Source organism: Arvicola amphibius, chromosome 2, assembly GCF_903992535.2.
Source record: "Arvicola amphibius chromosome 2, mArvAmp1.2, whole genome shotgun sequence".
Taxonomy (NCBI): Eukaryota; Metazoa; Chordata; class Mammalia; order Rodentia; family Cricetidae; genus Arvicola; species Arvicola amphibius.
In genome coordinates this window covers 15,393,529-15,413,759 of record NC_052048.2, presented here as the reverse complement: position 1 = coordinate 15,413,759, position 20,231 = coordinate 15,393,529, and the positions used below count along the sequence as shown (strand labels likewise).

Here is a 20,231-nt window from a genome sequence, read left to right as displayed (position 1 = left end):
GCATCAGTCCCTGACCAAGTGGTCTTGGGTTGTAAAAGAAGCCCAGCTTGAGCCCAAAGGCAAGCCAGGAAGTAGTCTCCTGTGGTTTCTGCTTCAAGTTCTTGGTGGACTTCCCACTCTTACTACCTTTAAAGATGGAGTGAGACGGGAAGTGCAAGTCAAACAGACCCTTCCTTCCCCTATGCTGCTTTTGGCCATAATAGCAGTGTTTTATCCTAACAACAGAAAGAAAACTAGAGCAATCCTGGAGCTATAGGCTTTGTGTGCACATGTGTACACACAAATGTGTGTGTACGTGTGTGTGTGTGTGTGTGTATGTGTGTGTGTGTAAACAAAGAGCCAGTTTAAAAAGCTCCGTGAAGTAGGGTAATATATTTGCATTTAATGCTGTACCCTCTAGGCCTGGCACATACCTGATACATGGTACCCACCCGGTTTATATTGTCTGTGTTAGTCTATCAAACTTTGTGTCTGCCTGCTTTCCCTCACTACATCAAATATGTCAGATAATCACTTACAGAGAAAAAGGGTTTGCCTTGGCTCACAGTTCTGGGGGTGTCAGGCCATGGTCACTGCTGCTTTCAGGCAGTGAATTATGGCTGGGGCCTACAGCAGAGTGAAGTCGTTCATCCATCCCATAGTTAGTATTCTCTTATGTGAAAAAAAAATGCCTGCAATAAACAACTTTCAGGTTTGTTTTGGCTTTTGGTCTCAGAAGTTTCAGGCTGTTGTTCAGTCAGTCCTGATGCTGCTGGGCCTTCCCGAGGCAGAGCATCCTGGTGGGAGTGTATGGCAGAGAGCTGCTTTGCTCATAGTGCCAGGCAGCCAACAGTGACAAGGACACGAACAGGAAGGAGCAGAGTTATACCACCATGCCTTTTAAAAGCTCTCCCCCACTGACCCAGCCTCCACCACTAAGTTCCACCTCTGAAAGGTTCCACTGCCCATCACCTCCCAGGCATGCCACAAGCCTTTGGAGCCATTCAACATCTGTTCTCTTCCAATCTCTGAAATCCAGAACAGGCATCTGTACCCATGGATCCTGGAGAGGGGACTACCCTTGAGTCTAAGAGGTTATTTCCAAGCTTTGGAGATTGGGAGATTCTTAACATCCATGTTTCAAGACTAAACACAATTGAGCATGTCATTTTGGCCATTCCAAGCTCAGTGTTCCATTAGTGAATCTAGTCAGGACAATCAGATGGGAGAAAGAAAACCATCTCTATTCACAGAGGACATGATCTTTTACACAAAAAAGTATTAAGCAAAACCAGGTGTTGTAGTGAGGAGCAGCAGGCTGTGTTCCTGCCACCCAGCTCCCGACCGCCTGGCTAGCTTATGCCCCGAAATAACAACACACAAACTGTATTCATTTAAACACTGTCTGGCCCATTAGTTTCAGCCTCTTATTATCTAATTCTCACATCTTGCTTTAACCAATATTTAGTAATCTGTGTAGCACCACGAGGTGGTGTCTTACCGGGAAGGATTCAACACGTCTGACCTGGTGGCTGGCTTCATGGCAACTGTCTCAGAGAGGAGAGGCATGGCATCTGCCTCACTCCCAGCATCCTGTTCTGTCTACTCCACCCACCTATGGGCTTGCCTATCAAATGGGCCAAGGCAGTTTCTTTATTAACCAACGAAATCATCATAAACAGAAGACCCTCCCACATCAAGGTGTCACGGTCTAGCCCTAAGATCTCAGCACTTGGGAAACTGTGCCTGGAGGACCATTGTGGGTTTTAGGCCAGCCTGGGCTACAGAGCACACACCAGGCTAACATATCAAGACCCTGTCTCAAAAACCAAAACAACAAAAATCCCCACAGAACCAACAAGCATGTACATGATTATAACACCAGCACTAGGTAGATAGAAGCAGGAGGGTCAGAAGTTCAAGGCTAACCTGGGCTACACGAGAGGGTTTTGAGCAACAAAATGAAAATAACAAAACCTAGAAAACTTCCACCAACTAACCAGTCAAAGTAGTGAAACGGGATCCACTAAATGAGTTCTACAAGGTTTGAGGGTACAAGATCAATACAGAAAAAATTCATCGTATCATTTTTGGTTTTAATTTTATTTGATACTAAGTGAACAGAATTAACATATGTAACTCCAGATTCTCTCTTCTTACACCACCGAGAAGCAATTGACTTAGCAGGAGTTGACTTCAGAATTTGACTTAATTGTCAACTGTCTACCAGGACTGCAGCAGTGCTCCGTGACCAAGGTAGGCCCCAGGAAAGCTGTCTTCCCTATTGCTTTTCCCAGTTCTTTTCAATGGAGTCACATGACACAAATACTTCTTCAGATGTGCTGTCTGGGACTATGCAGGAAGAGAAGTCTCTGGGTGTGCTGGTGAGAGACAGGATTTAAAACACATCTCATTAGATGGGGCCACTGTGCACCAGCTCCTGATCAGAATGGAGGCGGAGGCCGGCATCACAGCCGTCTCTCTTCATAACGACGGCTACTTAGCCTTCTTCCTGTAGACCTGGTCTTTTTTCTTTCTTTCTCTACTCTTGGAGTTACTATTCTTTTAAAAACAGAACAACAACCCCATCACAGTGGCAAATAGCCACCAGATGGAGCTTAAATTTGACCAAAACAAACTCTTTAGGGCAAGCAACAAGTAAGAGTCACCCTAAACTACTGCCCTACAACAGCCGGAGTCTCCCCTGTGCAGGGTGGGAGCGAGAAGAGAGAGACTTGTTACTCATTGTCCAGCCCCATGACACTGCTGGGGGGTGGCCAGGACTGGCAAGCGACTCCCCTATTTCCCAGACAGCTGTTTGTACAGCTTGGGTACATAATCGTCCCATTCTGCCTGGTAACACGTGCCGGCTACCGGGGCTCCCAGGTGATACTTCTTGCGGAATGCCGCCACCTTGAATTTGCCGCGGTGGTCTCCTGACCGGTTGCTAAGAATGGGCTCGTCACACTTTAGTGGCTTGTCCTGCTCGTACACCAGCCAGACGTAGCGATGGAGGCCAGTACCACTGGGAGGCCCGGAACCCACATAATCCGAGAGGACCTTCCCGCTGCTGATGTCGTTGCCCTTCATGTTGACCACCAGAAAATGGTGCCACTCTCTGTACTTGGGGTCTTTCCTGCTGGGAGCATCCGGGTCTGTGAGGACTAAGGTGTAGAGTTTCGCTGGGTCAAGGCCATCCCACGAAATGCTACTGGGTCTGTTCTTAACCTGCGTAGGCGTCAGCACTTGGCCCAGCTCATCCAGCTCCACTCCAGCGTAGGTGACCTGCAGTGGGTGTTGTGGCCGCTCGTCTACCTCCTGTAGGCTCAGCGGCCCTGCCCACTTGCTGATGTCTGCGGGCATTGCGAGGCGCTGTGGCGGCAGTTGGGTGCAAACAGCTGGACCCCACGTGCGAGACTGAGAACCGACTGGTGACCACGTGAGCCCTGTAGCCGCGGGAGCACCCCCCTTTGTATACTTATATACAATGAATGATCCAAAAAAAAAAAAGAGTATTAAGAAATCAATTCAATTTTTAAAGTGCTAAAATTAAAATACTCAAGAGTAAATTTGACAAAACTTATGAAAAGCATAGTGTGAAAAGTACAAGATATTGTTGAAAGATACTGAACAGGCTCTAAATAAATGGACATCGATTCATGCGTTTAATCAGAGTTAGCACTTGCCATGAAATAAGCACCCCTCGGGATGGTGTGTGAAATCAGTGAAAATCCTACCCAAACTGCTGAGTTTGCAAGGGGCCAGCATAGTCCAAAACTATCTTGAAAAAGAAAAAGTTGGAAGACACACATGTTTTTTGATGTCAAGTCAGCACAAAACAATAATAATTGAGTCAGTGGTACACTTGCATCATGGGAGACCCAGGGGTCTGTGCACTGGTGTTGAATCCAGATGTACACCCATGTGAAGAGATTTTTCATCAGACATCAAAAGCACTCAACAGGGGAGAATACAGTCTTCAGTAAGTGGTTCTGAAATCACTGGACACTTATATGCAATGGGATAACATTGGACCCCAACCTGGATTCCAGGTACAAGTTACTGCAAAACAGAGTCAGGACTTACGAGTAAGAATTCATAAAACTATTGGAAGAAAACATGCGGCTGCGTTTTTATGACTTTGGATTTGATAATGGGTTCATTCCAACTCTCCCACCAAGATGTGGGTTGGTAATAGCTCAATGGATAAAGGCACCTATCGAGAAGTCTCAGGACCCAAGTTTGATCTCCAGGATCCATTTGGTGGAATTTATTCTCTGCCCTCCACAGGTATGCCATGGCAGACAAGACTGTACACAACACACAGAGACATACAAACACACGCCACGTAAAGTAATGTAACAAATCAAAACCAAACAAATAAAATTCACTAAGACATGAGCCCCAAAAGAAAAAGAAAAATTGAACTTCATTAAAATTAAAGTATATTCTGTTTTCAAAAGTATTATTAACAATGAGAAAGGCTGTGCTGGGCCAGGAAGATGGCTGGTACATAGGTAAACATGCTGCCACCAACACGACTATCTGAGTTTGATCCCTGGGTCCCCACATGGTTGAAAAAGAGAATTAACTTGCATAGATTGTCTCTGACCTCTGCACACATATAGTAAGCTCATTCCCTTAACATAAAAATTTTTAAAATGTAATTAAAAAACAAGAAAAGGCAACATATAAGTGAATTTTTTTAATTAATTTATTTATTTTTACATGCCAATCCCAGTTCCCCTTCCATCCTCTCCTCCTGCTCCCCGCTCTCTCCCCCCCCCCCATTCCTCAGAGAGTTAAGGCCTCCCCTGGGAAGTCAACTAGGTCTGTCCTGTGTCCTCCACCCCCTTGAGGCAGGACCAAGGTGTCATTCCCCCCACCCTCACCCCGAGCCTAGACTGAACAAGCTATCTCTCCATAGAGAATGGTCTCTACAAAGTTGACATATTAGAGTTAGATCCTGGTCCCACTGCCAGTGACTCCATATACCGCCCAAGACACACCCTTGTCACCTGTATTCAGGGGCCCTAGCTCGGTCCTAAACAGGTTCCCCAGTTGTCAGATGATGAGACCCTTTAATATAGTCCCTCACGTTGTGGTGACCCCCAAAATAAAATTATTTTGTTACTACTTCATGACTGTAATTTCTTTATTGTTATGAATCACAATGTAAATATCTGGTATAAAGGGTATCTGATTTGAGACCCTCAAAGGGGTCGAGACCCACAGGTTGAAGTCTACTGCTGACATCTCTACAGTAGTGTTTCTTTCTTGGGACTCTTGGGGAAAGGGGATTGAAGAGGACAAATAAATTTGAAACATGGCATTGGATTAAAGAAAATATGTTTCTGGAACCCACAAGCAGCTAGGCAGCTTAGAAGATGCTGTGGCTACCTCTGCCCTGTTCTATCTCAGCCTCTCTCTGTCCTGTCTACCCCTAAGTATCTGCAGTCCCAACCACAAGCCGTGTCCTCTGCGCACTGCCCCTTTTCCAGGCTGACCACAGCCTCCATTCCTGGTTTTCCAGATCCACGCACTGTGCCTGAGATTTTCATACGCTTGATGAATGGTTGAATTGTTCCAGCTCTCCTGACTGCATCAGGTACTTCTCCTCTGTGTTGCTTTTCTTTTTCTTTTCTTTCATTTTCTTTTTTATTGTTTTCATTGAGCTATATATTTTTCTCCTTTTCCCTCCCTTCCTCTCCCCCCTCTTCTACCCTCCCCACACTCCCAATTTACTCAGGAGATCTTGTCTTTTTCTACTTCCCATGTAGATTAGATATGAAGTAAAGTTTTAAACATTTTGCTAATCACATACTTGATAAAAGTCTTATATCTTGAATCTATAAAAAAATACTATCAAGCTGGGTGGTGGTGGTGCATTCCTTTAATCCCAGCACTCAGGAGGCAGAAGCAGGCAGATCTCTGTGAGTTTGAGGCCAGCCTGATCTACAGAATGAGTTCCAGGACAGCCAGGACAACACAGAGAAACCCTGTCTTGAAATACCCCCCTAAAGAATATTTACAATTTAATAATAAATTCCAACTAATTTAAACAAAGGATTAAGGCTTGGAGCAGACATTTCTCTTAAGAAGACTCACAAATAACCAAGAACACAAGGAAATATGGTAGACATTGTACGTCATCAGAAAAATGCAAACCAGTATCTTAATGTCAATCATACCCACCTAGATTCACTAGAATGAAAAACGTCAAACACTAAGTGTCAGAAGGTCCCTGGAAAAATCGGCATCCTCATAGACTCCTGGCAGAGAGGAGAAATGATACTATTTGCTTCTCCGGTGACTGTCCATAAAATTACTTTACTACCCAGCTTCAGCTTCTGGATATACACCCAAGAGAAGTGGAAATATATATCCACATAAAAGTTGTGTATCAGTGTTTATAGTAACAGTATTCAAAATAGCCCCAAGTTGGAAGCAACCCAATGTCCATGAATGGATGAACGGATAAGCAAAATGTACTTATATACAATGGGGACAGAATTCTTCTCAGCCATAAAAGGAAATGAAGTTATGATACATGCTATAACATGGATGGACTTTGGAAACTGGATGGTAATGCCTGTTAGTTAGAAAATACTACACTCTGGGCCAATGAGTTGAGTCAGTAGGTAAAGGTGCTTTTCGAACAAGCTTGGTGACCTGAATTCCATCCCCAGAACCCACAGAAAGTGGAAGGAGAGAACAGACTGACAAAGTTGTCCTCTGACCCTAATCACACGGCGGCATGTGATCCCCCACCTCCCTGAATCTCTCTCTCTCTCTCTCTCTCTCTCTCTCTCTCTCTCTCTCTCTCTCACACACACACACACACACACACTAATAAATACATTTAAAACAAAAAAACCCAGTCTATATGAATCTACTTCTGTAAAATGTCTCTAAAAGACATATCTACAGAGATGAATCTAGAAGCTGTTCAGGGGTTGCTTTGTGTGGGGAAATGAGGAGCTGACATCTCAAGGGCACAGGGTTCCTTTTGCCATAAGAAAACATTCTCAGTTTGAGGGTGTTGGTGGCTTACATGTATCTGTGACTATCCTAAAAAGCCACTAAACTGTACCTTTAAAGGGATTGAATTGTATGACATGTGAATTATATTTTCATAAAGCCATTATGTAAAACCAACAAAAGCCATAAAGACATTGGCAGTGAAGGCTCCCTGGGGGAAAGTTCTTCCCTCTAGGCCGCCCTGCCTGTTGTCACGTGGCCACAGCTCCTCACTACGTGAGCTTCTCCACTGGGACATCGATTGTACTTAGAGACAACAGCTGTCAGCCCCAGAGGGAGTGACCCAAGACGGAATGAGGTGAGAATAGCAACACCCAAGACAGTCTAGTCCTGGAGACTGCAGAGCTCTATCGACGACTTAAGTCAGCCCTGCTCAGTGCAGAGTGGCTGACCAAGGGTGAGAATAGCAAGGGTGACAACCCTTTGGAACCAGTTGGACCCTGGCTGGCACTGCCTTTCAGGAAGCTTTCATTATGAACTGGGGCAGTAAGCATAAGATACTTGGTAGATGTTAATCCAGCAGGTAAATATTAAATATCCATTTTATTATTGACCTAGATCATCCAAAGCTAGATGCGGCTTATTTGTGTTTACCGCTTTATTGACTTGGAGCTCTCTCAGAGTCCTAGAATTATGAAACTATCAGTCAAATTGCAAAAGTCCGAAGGGACTTCCTGTGGTGCCATCCCCCACCCCAAGATAGATTTCTCTGCTCCTGCAGTAAGCTGGATCAGACCGAACTGAAAAAGTGAAAGAACAGGTTTATTTGAACAACACAACTCCTGGGTGGGTTCTCCAGTCCCAGAGATCAAGGCCGGAGGCTGCACCCACAAACGGAAGCGGGAAGACTTTATAGGTTGTAGGTGTGGGGTGATGACGTGTCTGTCACAAGCTGACTTTGTGGCCAAGTATAATCAAGAGCTGAGCTCTTTAGGAATGGGTCTTTCCAGATCATGCAGGGCAGAGTTGGAGGTTCCGACTGAACACCTATTAGCACACTGAAGCATATGCTGGCTTCTAGGATCCCTCTGTATCACAAGTCCCTGTTGCACACTTCAAAGTCCATGCTAGCTGTCATCCTAGCTCATCCCACCTCCTCCCCAGCGCAGGCTTCCCTATCCTCAGCTACTCATTCCCCTTACGACCCTGCTATCTCGGCTGTGCCCTCTCTGTCTCCCTCCGCGCCCGCCACCTCTCTGCTCTCTGTCTTCCTCCTACCCCCTCTGGCATGTTTCTGTTTCTGTCCTCCTTTCTGTCCCTCTCTGCTCTGCTCCTGCTTCTCTGGTGACCAGGTCCAGTCTCCTGACCATGCTCAGTCTGCTTCTTTCTCTCTCTGCTTTGGATGCTTCCAGATGCCTCTGGTTGTTCTCTCTCATGTCTACAGCAAAAGCTTTACCCTTCGCCAGACCACAGAGCAGGCATATTGTTAGTTTACACACTTTCCTACCACCATGTGGATCCTAGGGATTGAACTCTGGTCACTGGGCTTGGCCGCAAGCCCTTTTACTTGCTGAGCCATCTCACTGGTCCCCTTGAGGTGTAAATTGGAGACTATGTGTCTCTTTAATATTTAGTTGACCAGAAGAAACACAGACATGAGGGGAAAGCTAGTAAGCCTAGTGTTTACCAGGAGCAAGATGTGCAGAATCTTTGGCCTTTCTGCCTCCCTTGTGAAGCTAACATGGCTTTATCTCTTCATGGCTTTATTATGCAGGCTGGGAGGTATGCTGCAAAATTAACAAAGAGAAGGAGCAAACAAACCCAGGATAGACATGCTGGGTGAGTCTGGGGAGCAGGCCAGCCCCAGGGGTGTGGTTTCAGACAGGATGGAGAAGAGGGTGTGGTTGCCAGATGTCTGTGATCCCCAGCTCCCTGCCCTTTCAGCCACCTCTCCCTCCCATGCTGATGGCTTTGGAAACACAGCTCTCAGAAAGTCCTAGAGGCCAACCCATGAGCCACTGTGAACCTCAGGCTGCTTCCTGCCTTCGGTTGCTTAGGATTCTCTCACAGGCAGCCTGTAGCATTCAGGCTCAGAGCAGATATAGGTGTGGTTCCTGCCATTTAGAACATTTCTTTAACTGGCTGTGTATTTCCAGGTAACTTTCAGAGGCTGCTGCACCATCTCCAAGGGTCTTCTAGCAAGTGTCAACACTCCTTTAGCTCCGGCGTCTTTCCTCAGTTCTGTGAGATAGTCCACGCTTTTCTAAGTCGCTTACCTGAGTGAGACCAGCAAAATGTCAAGGCTAACAGACATGCCAATGCAGACAGGGCGGATTCCATAAGGTCCTGCTGTCCTGCTCCCAGATGAAGAGCTACAGATGGCCAATGGCTGCTCAAAGAGGGAAAGGCAGTTGCTTTTAGGGACAAACTCCCACAGGTTGTCCAGTCCCAAGTGGTCAGCACTGAACGCATACACATTCAAGCAAAGCTAAATGGAGTTAGTAGGTTATATACACATATATGCATATACATGCACACTGTGTGTGTGACAATAAGAAAAGATTATGAATTTAGGATGGGAGGAGTTAGAGAGAGGAGAGGGAGCCTCTCCAGTGACAAAGATCAGTGTCCATTCACGAGAAAGCCAAGACCAAAACCAAACAAACCCTGACAATTAAAAAACAAATTGCTTACCATCCTACTCAATTTTTCTGGAATGCTCAGGAGTCTTAGCTATTGGTGGGATCCTGGTGTGTTGGTGACACTTTCATCCTTTGGAGGCTGAGAAAATGAACCTGCAAGAGGGGGACCTTTCACGTGTGGTGACACGTGGCTAGAAGCCAGCTTGCAAAACCTTGGCTCCCCGCGTTTCCTCCCAACTCACTTTCTCTGCCCTTCTGCCACAGCCACCACGGTTTCCACTTGACTCACAGTAAGTTTCTCTGCTCTTTCTCAGGGGAGGGGGGCTAGTAATGTTTCGACTGCCCTGGTGGCCATCCTAAGGGCATTCCCCAAGACTTCCTTTAGTAGTGAATGAAAGCATGGGGAATCTTGCCTGGAGACTACCACAAGATGAACTCAGGAGAACGCAGATGAAAGTCAACTCTGGATTCTCAGTGAGCTCTTAAATCTCAGGAGGAGCTCTAGAGGTTGGGGATTTGGCTCAGCGGTAGAATGCTAGTTTAGCAAAGACTCTGGGCCTGGGCCTGAGCTCCGTGTGTGTGTGTGTGTGTGTGTGTGTGTGTGTGTGTGTAGCTCTCTCTCTCTGTGTATGTGTGTATATGTGTGTGTGTGTGTGAGAGAGAGAGAGAGAGAAGGAGAGAGAGAGAGACAGAGACAGAGAGAGAGAGAGACCTAGGCTCCTTTAACTTGGTCTTGTTCAGAGAACCTAGCTTGGTTTGGGCTCCTGCCCCCCTGGAGTTGAAACTGCCATTCCTCTGTAGGCTTGTGGAGGTCAGAGAATTCTCCTTATGTAGTGATCTAGTTGCTCTTGTTTTGCGGCCTCTTTCTCACCTAATAGTTTTTGTCTAAATTTAAATTGTATCCAATATCCTCTCATTTCTCCCTTCTGGCAAATTTATTCTAAGAATTAAACACACTGAAGAGAAGTCCTCCCCTCCCTTCCTTCCCTGCTTTGTTCCTCCCCTCTCCTCTCAGTTCTTTTTTCTTCCCCACCTTTCGAAGCTCTGGAGCACTTCGTAGAACGTTAATCTTTTAAGACTGACTGTCCCCTTCCCACAAGCCCTCGCGGAGCAGCACGGGATCTAAGTGAATAGGAACTCTGCCGGATAACCGCGTCTAAGCTGGAGGGCTCTCTACCGCCAAACACGCTATACATGGATCGCAATGGATCCTTAATTCTACCTCCAGTCTTAATTTCTGTATTTTATTTTTCCACTTCCTGAATTAAAAAGTTATTATTCATAGCTCTCCACTCCCACTCCAAGAAGCAACTCAATCCTTGGCTTCCTGCGGGTGGCCTGGAAGGGCGCCTGAGCAGATGTGTGGGGGATTTGCTTTCAGCATCTGTAGACTTGCGTCTGCATTGCCTGAGCAGTTGAAGATTTAATAAGTTGCCACCTGGGGATCTGTTCTCACGGCGTTCTACCTCTTTCCTCTTGGTTGAGGGTTCTTTTTCTTATTTTTATGTATTTACTTGCTTACTTTTTGTCTAGTTTGTGTGTGAGTGTGGTGTTTGTGTGGTACATGCACATGGGTGGGCACACGGAGGGAGGAGGACATCTGTTGTCTTGTCTGTCGCTCTTCTCTGCTTTCCCTTGGCACCAGTCTCTCACTGAACCTGGAGTTAGACGTGCATCCATTAAACCCCAGTGATCCTCCTGCCTCTGCCCTTCTGCATGCACCCCCACTCCAACCTCCATACCCCAGCACCCACACACAGCACTGGGGTTAGACCTGGATTTTTATGTAATTGTTGGTATCTGAACTCAGGTTCTCTTGCCCAGGCAGCAAGCAAACATTCTGCTTGCAGCAGCTTCTCTCCAAGGAAGCTCAAGAGAGCTGCTTGCTCCATAAGAAAACAGTGTGCATCTAACGACGGAAGTAAAAATGACCTTGTCCACGAGAAAGCAGCAGAGGGTAGAATAGTGACTGTACTTGGCAGGTTCTGAGATACCAGGACACCAGTGAGCAGGATGGAAAAAGTTTAAATAATTTGATGAGAAAACCAGAAAGGCCAAAACAGACAAAATGCAATTGGTATTCAGAGGAACAAGAAAGAGTATTGTTTGAATATTTAAGATGATCATGAATGATACAGAAAAACATTCTCTTTCATAAGTTTAAAAAAGCTAAAAATTTTGGATTTTTTGAGTGCTATATTTTCAAATAATTTTATTCATGCTGCTGCTGTTGCTAAAGTCAGGGTCTCATATAGCCCAGGCTGGCCTCAAAATCCCTCTGTAGTCAAGGATGACCTTGGACATTTGTTCTTCCTGCCTCCTTGTCCTGAGATCTGGGACTGCAGGCACACACCAACATTCCCGGTTTCCATGGTGCTGGGAATCCAACCCAGTGGTGTGGGACCATGGTCTGCATTCTGTCAATTATATTTTAAATAAACTCTGATTGGCCAGTAGTCATGCAGGAAGTATAGACAGGACAACCAGACAGGAAGTAGAGGTAAAGGAGAACAGGAGAATTCTGGGAAGGAGGAAGCCCATTCCTCTGCAGTCCTGGCCCTGCCACAGTAGAAGCAAAATGTGACTGCCTCGCTGAAAAAGGTACCGAGCAAGTGGCTAACATACACTAGAATAATTTACTAATATAAGTTATAAGAGTTAATAAGAAGCCTGAGCTAGTGGGCCAATCAGTTTATAACTAATGTAGACCTCTTTGGGATTTAATGATTGCAGGAACCGGGCAGGACAGAAACGTCAGTCAATAACCCAGAGCTACGTGTGCTTGAGGCGAGCACTCTACCAGCTGAGTATGTCTCCAATCTCCAGTAATTTCAAGTTCTGAAGGTGCCTTCTTACATTTCAGCCTTCCATCCAGACATAGCCATGTTCCTCACCTGTTCTAGAAGCCCAGCTCTAGGGGTGAACTAGAGGGGCCATTTCTCAGTGCTTGTAGGACTTTGAGAGCCCAGAATCCCAACCTCTCCCTGTTAGTACACCTAACCTTCTCTTATCCAGGACAGTTAACAACCTCTTCTCTGACAGTAAGGAAGACAGAAAGAGGATTGTGACCTGGGAAAGCCACCTGAGCCTCTAAATCGTGAAGACAGGGACGGTGACCCCAGTTCAGGATCCCCCAGCTGAATCCAGCTGGAGTCTCAGTTACCTGTGGAATAGTTGGAAGCTGACGGTCGTGCAGGAGTCACTTGGCGGGCCCCAGGTCATCCTTCCTGGCCTTACTCACTGTGTCTTCTTTCGGTGTTGTTAATGGTGCTGGAGGATGGCTGGGCTTCAGTGCCGCTATACAGACTTCAGGTTGACCTCATAGAGAAGCTTCATCTCAATGGCTATCTGCCCTCCCTGCCACCCAATGATGATGTGACTTTTGTCTTATCCTGCTATCGCTCGGGGAGTCATCCTAGGACACTTATACATACTAATACACATACACAAACACACCAGAGAGAAAGACAGACAGGCAGGAAGAGACACACACAGAGACAGAGAAAGAGAGACACATGCGTGCACACACACACACATTGACAGAGGAGATACACACATGCACATATATGCACACACATGTGCAAAGAGACAGAGAAAGGACCTTACATGCAGACACATATAATTTGAAATAACTTTAAGAAAGTGACAGCACATAAATGTAGCTGAAATGTAGCCCAACAGGGCCCAGACAGAAATCCAGAAAGACTCTCTGAAGATTATGTAGGTAGTCGTCAGATACAGCCAAGCTAGTATCTTGACAGCAATCTAGAACAGGGTAGAATTAGCTGCAGGTTTGGATCCTCTTGCTCCTAGTAGAGTCCTAGGCATGCCTTTGGGAACCTAGTTCAGAAGTAGCTGGAGAATAGGGCTGGCGAATTGAATGTGTCTACAGAGCTGGGTACGGTATCCCTGACTCCTTTGGGCATCTCCCTGGCTTGCTGGGCCTTTACCTAAGTTTCCATGGCCTGTAAGGACGTAGGGGCAGAAGATGGCGATTGAGTCCAATATGGAGGCACACATGTAATTACAGCACACTGGAGCCTGAGATGTGGATTGCTTTGAATTCCAGTCTAGCTTGGACTACAAAGTGAGTTCAGAACCAACCCGGGCTACACAACAAAACCCTGCCTCAAAAAACCAACACAACAACACCTCCACACGAGAAAACAAAACAAAGGAAATGGCTCCGGAGATGGTTTAATTAGTGAAGTGCTTGCTGAGCAAGCATGAGAACCCAGGTTTGGATCTCCAGCACACGTAAGAGGCCGCTCACCCCTGTAATCACAGAGCAGACAGGAAGATCCCTTGGAGCTCTCTAGCCAGCTGGATCAAATCGGGGAGCTCCAGATTTAGTGAGAGACTTTGTCTCCAATACTACAGTGCAAGGAGAAGACTCACTGGGTGAAATACTTGCTAAGTAAGCATGAGGACCAGAATTCAGATCCCTGACACCCAAGTTCAACCTGGAAATGGTGGCCTGTATCTATCTACCCGTGCCAGTTCTGGGAGCAGAGACAAGCAGATCTTGGTGGCTACTGGCCAGCCAGTGATCAAAACAGTGATCCGCAAGTTCAGAGTGTGGCTCTGGAAAATGCAGCTTTGCTGAGTCTAGAGTCTTGTGTATGTTTCAGTAGACATCCCAGGGGCAAACAAATTCTGGCGGAGCTGCAGTCAGGTCAATGTCTCATCAACAGACGTTTCATTTATGGCTTTGGGGATGTCACCCTGGAAGTCTTGGATGACAGTGTCTCTGTTGAAAAGCCTGAGACAAGCCACCTCTGCCTCAGATACCTCAGGCAAGTCCCAGGATAGGTGTGCTCCCTGAAGAGTTCTTCACACATTCTTTGAGCGTTAGGAGGCTTACTCAGCCACCAGAAACCAGTCAGGGTGGCCAGGCTCTGGAGCCAGGCTGTAATTCACCAGGTCTCAGTGGTTCAATTCTCCCTCAAGTTCTGTTTCTGCAGGTGACAGGGGACATATGCACCAATTGATTGTATACCCATCTCCATAAAACGTAAAACATAGCTTGCATATGTGCGCCATCTTACAAGAAAGTATCAGTCAGTAAAGACTTAGGGTGGAGTGAGGGGGTGAGGTTTCCAAAGGAAAGGAAGCTTAAGCCATCTTCTACTTCATTTGAGTTTTTGTAGCACATTCAGAACGAGGGACAGTTTTGTGAAAATGTTTAAAATGGTTGATCAGTTTCCTTAATGGCCTCTAGCAAGGATTTAACAGTCAGAGCATTCATATTAGACTCATTCGTCATAGTCTCTACTGTCTTGCTAAACTGTTACATCTTATTTATTGTGTATGAGCACGGGCGTGTGTGAAACAAGAGACAGACAGACGGGGCAGGGGAGGTGAGGAAGAGAGAGAGGATTCATGCCATGGCTCGCATCTGGAGGTCATGAGGCGTAAGGGAGCGGGTTCTCTCCTTCTAACCGTGGGCTCCAAAGATCCAGCTCCAGTTGTAAGGCTTGGTGGCAGGTGCCTTCGTGCCCCTCTTGTAGGGGCCTCTTTTGTCCTTCTTTCTGAGAATCTGCCGACCACAACCAGAATCTCCTTTGCTAGTGGATATATATGCATTCGTGCACTTCGCAGACTCCTTCTCGTGGTCCACAGTCTTAGCTGTTGAGTGTATCGGTAAAAGGAACCCTGGGTGAATTTCCATAGCTAGCAGGACACTGTAGTGCAGGCCTATATGGAATATGGCCACTTAGCCTCTTCACAGAGTTTTCAACGCCTAAGAATTCCTTAGGAACACGTAAGTAAACGACTGCACGGTCCCCTTGTGCATAAATCCCAGCCTTTAATTTACGACTCATCTCCTGTTACTGGCTGGTTATGTCATTTCTTCTCTTTTGCTTTTGTTGCTGTTATAAACAGTGCAGCAAATACCTTCTCAGAAAACAAGCCTTCATTACGTTCCTGTCTTTGTTTCTGCCGCATCCCCAGAGGCTCAGTTAATTACTACGTACAAAATTATAGAGGGTTTCATACCAACTGCAAAATAGTTTCCCCGAGTATTACTAGAGATTTGCTCTCTTATTGGCAGCACATGCATCATGGAGCCCTAGCTTTGCCAACGTTGAGCATCAGCAAGAAAACTCCTTTTTGATTTTCTAATCTGTGTGAGTGATAGGAACTAAGCTGAGGCCATTTTGTAGCTTCACAGATTTCCCCCATCAAACCTTTTAATATAATGTATTAATTAGAAAGAAATTTAAAGTTGTATGTGGTGTTAGCTCAGCATTTGGGAACTGAAGACAGGTGGATAAGACATTTAGGGCCAGTCTGAGCTCCAAAGCAAGTTTAAGGCCAACCTGAACCAAATGACACCCTGACTTTGAAAAAATAATTTTCTTTTTAACACACAGAAATGACTTATTTTTTTTAAGTATAATCAGACATTTGAAATGTTGTATTCCATTCGACCAAACTATTCCTCAACATTTTTAAATATTTAATATCTTGAATCATTCAGCATTATTGAGTAGATACCTTTCCTATTGGGCACCAATTAGAAAGGTAGAAATACGAAGATAAAAAGTACATAGTTTCTTTCTTTTAAAAGCTTTGCCATTTCCTGAAGGGAAAGTGAAGGAGTCAGATAGATAACAAGTATTCTGCTTACTAAGTACTATGCAGTCTTTGAATTACTTTAAAAATGTATTCAGATCTAATTCTCCAAGAGCTTTACAAGAGCAATGATTTTTATCCACTCTTTAGATTGGATATCTGGGTTCCTAATGAAATGATTTGCTCAAATTCAGGATTCTAGTGGTGGCTTTCCAGCTCTAAGCCTATTCTGTTCTGGTATAGCTCAAGGATCTAGGCGGTTGAGCACATGGAAGGCCATTAGGTGAGTGGCTGAGAGCTTTCCACAGGGCCCTCAGAGGTGAGATAGAGAGGGTTTACAGATTACAGCAGGGAAGGTGGAGGAGGGGGAGGGGAGCCCAAGGACCACACTGTAGATCCATTGGCTGTGATGTGCAGATTGTTGAAGATGGTGTTGGGTGAAGAGTCTAGCGGGAGCCTTGTGATGAGGAGAGTTAGGAGAGTCAGAGGCTCAAACAGGGGCCATCATCATGGTCACAGCAAGGCTTCTCATGAGTCTCCGGGTGTAACCTAGGCAAGCCACATACCTTAGTCAGTCAAGATAGCCCTGCCCACTTCCTTCCCCAGTCTTTTCCTATGTCCTTCCAGCTCCACCCTTATTGGCTTCTTCCAGTGTTTTGAGTGTCCTGCCATCTCTTATGTTCTTTTTGACCAAATAGGATATCAGTCAAGTGTCAGCAACTGAATACGTGAAACAGGCTATGCTAGAACTCACTGTGTAACCCAGGCTGGCCTCGCAGGTCTGAGCCGCTATCCTGGTCCACACTTTTTTTCTCCTAATTGTGTTTGGTCTTCCATCTTGCTCACTTGCACTTGTCATTACACACTCTCATTAGTGTTTTCTCGAGCAATGCTTGTCTCTTCTAACAGCTGTAAGCTGTGTTGGTGCAGCACAGGGGGTCTGTATCTGTTTTGTTTCCTTGGTTTGCGGCTCAAAGCCTAGGCCAGAGTATGCAGGCATTTAAAAGCATGTTTATTTGATAGAGGAAAACAGAATGGTCGCTTGGAACTAGGGTAGAAAGAACCGCCTTGGTGATTGGTTATTCTCAGGGACAAGAGGCTGGGAAATTAGGAATGGTTCTCAAGCTTAGGGCTGAAATGATCAAGAGAAAGCTTTTTACTAGAAATAGAGGCTCCAGAAAGACTATGGATTTAAATATAAATCAGATCAGTCTAACAACCTAGAGGAGGACAATATCCCATGGGCAGTGTCTGCTAAGAGCAATTGTGCAGGAAGGGATAATAAAGTCTAGACACGTGTTCTAAGTGAAACAGCTGCTTAGTTAAGAAAGCAGAGATGGCTCAGCAGTTAAGAGCTTGTACTGTTCTTGTAGAGGACCTGAGTTCAATTCCCAGCACTCACACTAGTGGCTCACAACTGCCAGTAACTCCATCTCCCAGGGGAATCTGATACCTCTGACTTCTGAGGGCTCCAGCACACATGTGTGCATAGACACACACACACACACACACACACACACACACACACACACACACACACACGGGGTAGCTTTGGGAATAGAGCAATGAGGAGTCTGTGTCCAGAGGCAATTAGGGAAAAGGAACAGACTTGCTACTGGGATTGGGAACAGAGGGCAAGATGGAAACAGGAGGGTCATGCTGTTGCAGGAACCCCAGAATAGGTGGACTCCACTGTGTGGAACCCCAGCACTGCAGAGGAGGAATGCAGAGCAAAAGGCAGGCACAGACCTTTCTAGAATTCCCTGGTGACCTTTGCAGTCAAGCCTCTACAGAGCGTGAACTGGTACTGGGGGTGCAGCGCCGGAAGGACAATGGGTGGCATTGTGAGCAGGAATAGCGGATAGTCCAGGAATATTTTCAAGACCTTCAGAGGACACTAGAAATCTAATAGAGGGAGAAATAAAATGAACTATTCGTTGAGGTCAAGAGAGTGAGCAGGGGGCTGGAGAGATGGCTCAGAGGTTAAGAGCATTGCCTGCTCTTCCAAAGGTCCTGAGTTCAATTCCCAGCAACCACATGGTGGCTCACAACCATCTGTAATGGGGTCTGGTGCCCTCTTATGGCCTGCAGGCATACACACAGACAGAATATTGTATACATAATAAATAAATAAATAAATAAATAAATAAATAAATAAATAAATAAATAAATAAAAGAGAGTGAGCAGGGCCTGGCGAGGAGAAAGAGCTCAGGAGGGAGGAGAGAGGTGTGTGTTTGTCAGGGGCACAGGAAGATGCTCTCTTGTTTGAGGAGATGAGGCTTTGGAGGTGGAGAAGGAAGGGGAGGTGTCTGTGTTAGCTGGGAGCAGACCGTTTCTGTAGGACCGCTGATGTCACTCAAGTGGTAGCGGAGACGGAGTGTTGGAAGAAAGCGTGAGAACGGGCATCTGGCTTCCCAGTCACTCTCCCTCTGCACAAGCTGAAGCTGGGAAAAGGAATGAGTTGCTGCTTTTGAGCAATCACCTGTCTGCCAGAAAGGAGAGGCACAGCCTCTTTAAATTGCTGCAGAAGGCCCCAAACCAGAGGATGGGAGAAGCAGCTTCGGGAATGGACGGGGAACATTCCAGGACTGTGCACACAGCTGGCTCTAGCCGCGACCTGCCCGGGTCGTGCCCCCTCTTAGGGCTGTGGGAAGAGGAGCTTTCCTGTGTACACAGGTGGGGCAGACCACAGTTCCAATTTCCAGCCCTGCCTCCGGCCCCACCCTGCTGCTGGCAGCCTTCCCCTGGGGCTGAGAACTCCATGCATGGTCATCCCTCACTTTTACGCTCACAGCAACAGCACAAGGGCTTCCCCCGAAAGTGATCTCATTCATTCTCAGGGAAATGTTGGCCTCCCTTTGAAATCACCACGTCGCCAATCAATAAAAGCCTGGGGTGAAATGGTTTGCAACCAAGTACATTCAGGTCTCTGGTTTGCAGACCAGGTTCTCCCACGCACGTCACACCGGCTGCCTCTGACTGTTGGGCCTTGGTAATGGGGAGGTGGCTAGGCCTGCTAGATGCACCTTGGCAATGAACAGCGAACTGTGGGATTAAATGAAAAAAAAAAACAAAACAAAACAAAAAACCAATTGCCTGGCAGAACCAGAATGGCAAGAAGCAAGCTTTTGCCATCAGCTGGAGTTTGCCAACTGGAGTTATTTCCTGTGCCTTCTATGAGTCAGGAAGCCAAATCTATTTTTTCTTGTGGTTTTCAAACATAATTTTTTAACTTCTTTTCATTTTTTAAAAGTTAGTGTGTATTAATTGTGCTTTCATCATCAATCAATCCCACTCCAGCTGGGAGGATAGAAGGTATCTGTAAACAGCAAGAGCAGGCATTGTGTGTGTGCATTGTGTGTGTGTGTGGGGGGGGGGTTGGGATGGAGACAGGAAAGAGCGATTCTTGGGCACACCTCATGTCTTGAAGGAAGAGGGAAATCGCCTGCTTCCCCTCACTTCCCTGTGGAGGCTGGCAGGCCCACCCCAAGGCAAAGGGCGCTGACCAGACGTGTGACTCTGGCCAGGTCACATCATCTCTGCGTCTTGGTTCTTCTTTCCTGGAAAAGGTGTGATTGCTGCACTGGATGCTTCTGAACGTCTGGCCTCCTGAGTCATTGCTGAGACCATCCTTTTCTTGACTTTTCGAGATTATATTCTAATTATATCCTTCTCTTCTTCCTTTTCCTCCCTCCAAGAGTACATCATTTTTTGGGAAAAACAAAACAAAACAACAGAAATTGCTGAAGTGGGAAGAGCAATTTTTTTCCTGGAAACCTCTTCTTCAAGGATTACAAGGCCTGTGAAAGAATGTCATTTTCTCGAGGGTATTTAACTAGTTAACTACTCAAGTAGACAGCTGATTAAACAAATAACCAGTGACCCAACTAACCAAGCCAGCTACCCTACTCAATGACTAGCTGGAACCTGAATACTGTCAGGGAGTTAGTAAAGAGCCAAGGTGACTAGCCTCTGCATCTGGCCATGGAAACTGGAGTCTTCTGGAACCAGAGCTTCTAGCAGACCCTGCTAGGAACTACAGTAACTTC

At 46.1% G+C, this 20,231-nt stretch overlaps 1 protein-coding gene across 1 annotated transcript; it reads right to left on the bottom strand.

The window, feature by feature from the left end:
- Positions 1 to 2,778: 2,778 nt before the first annotated feature.
- Positions 2,779 to 3,342, bottom strand: LOC119808290 (phosphatidylethanolamine-binding protein 1). Its single transcript, XM_038320727.1, has one exon. It carries the CDS (start codon positions 3,340 to 3,342, stop codon positions 2,779 to 2,781), a length of 564 nt encoding a protein of 187 aa, XP_038176655.1.
- Positions 3,343 to 20,231: the final 16,889 nt, after the last annotated feature.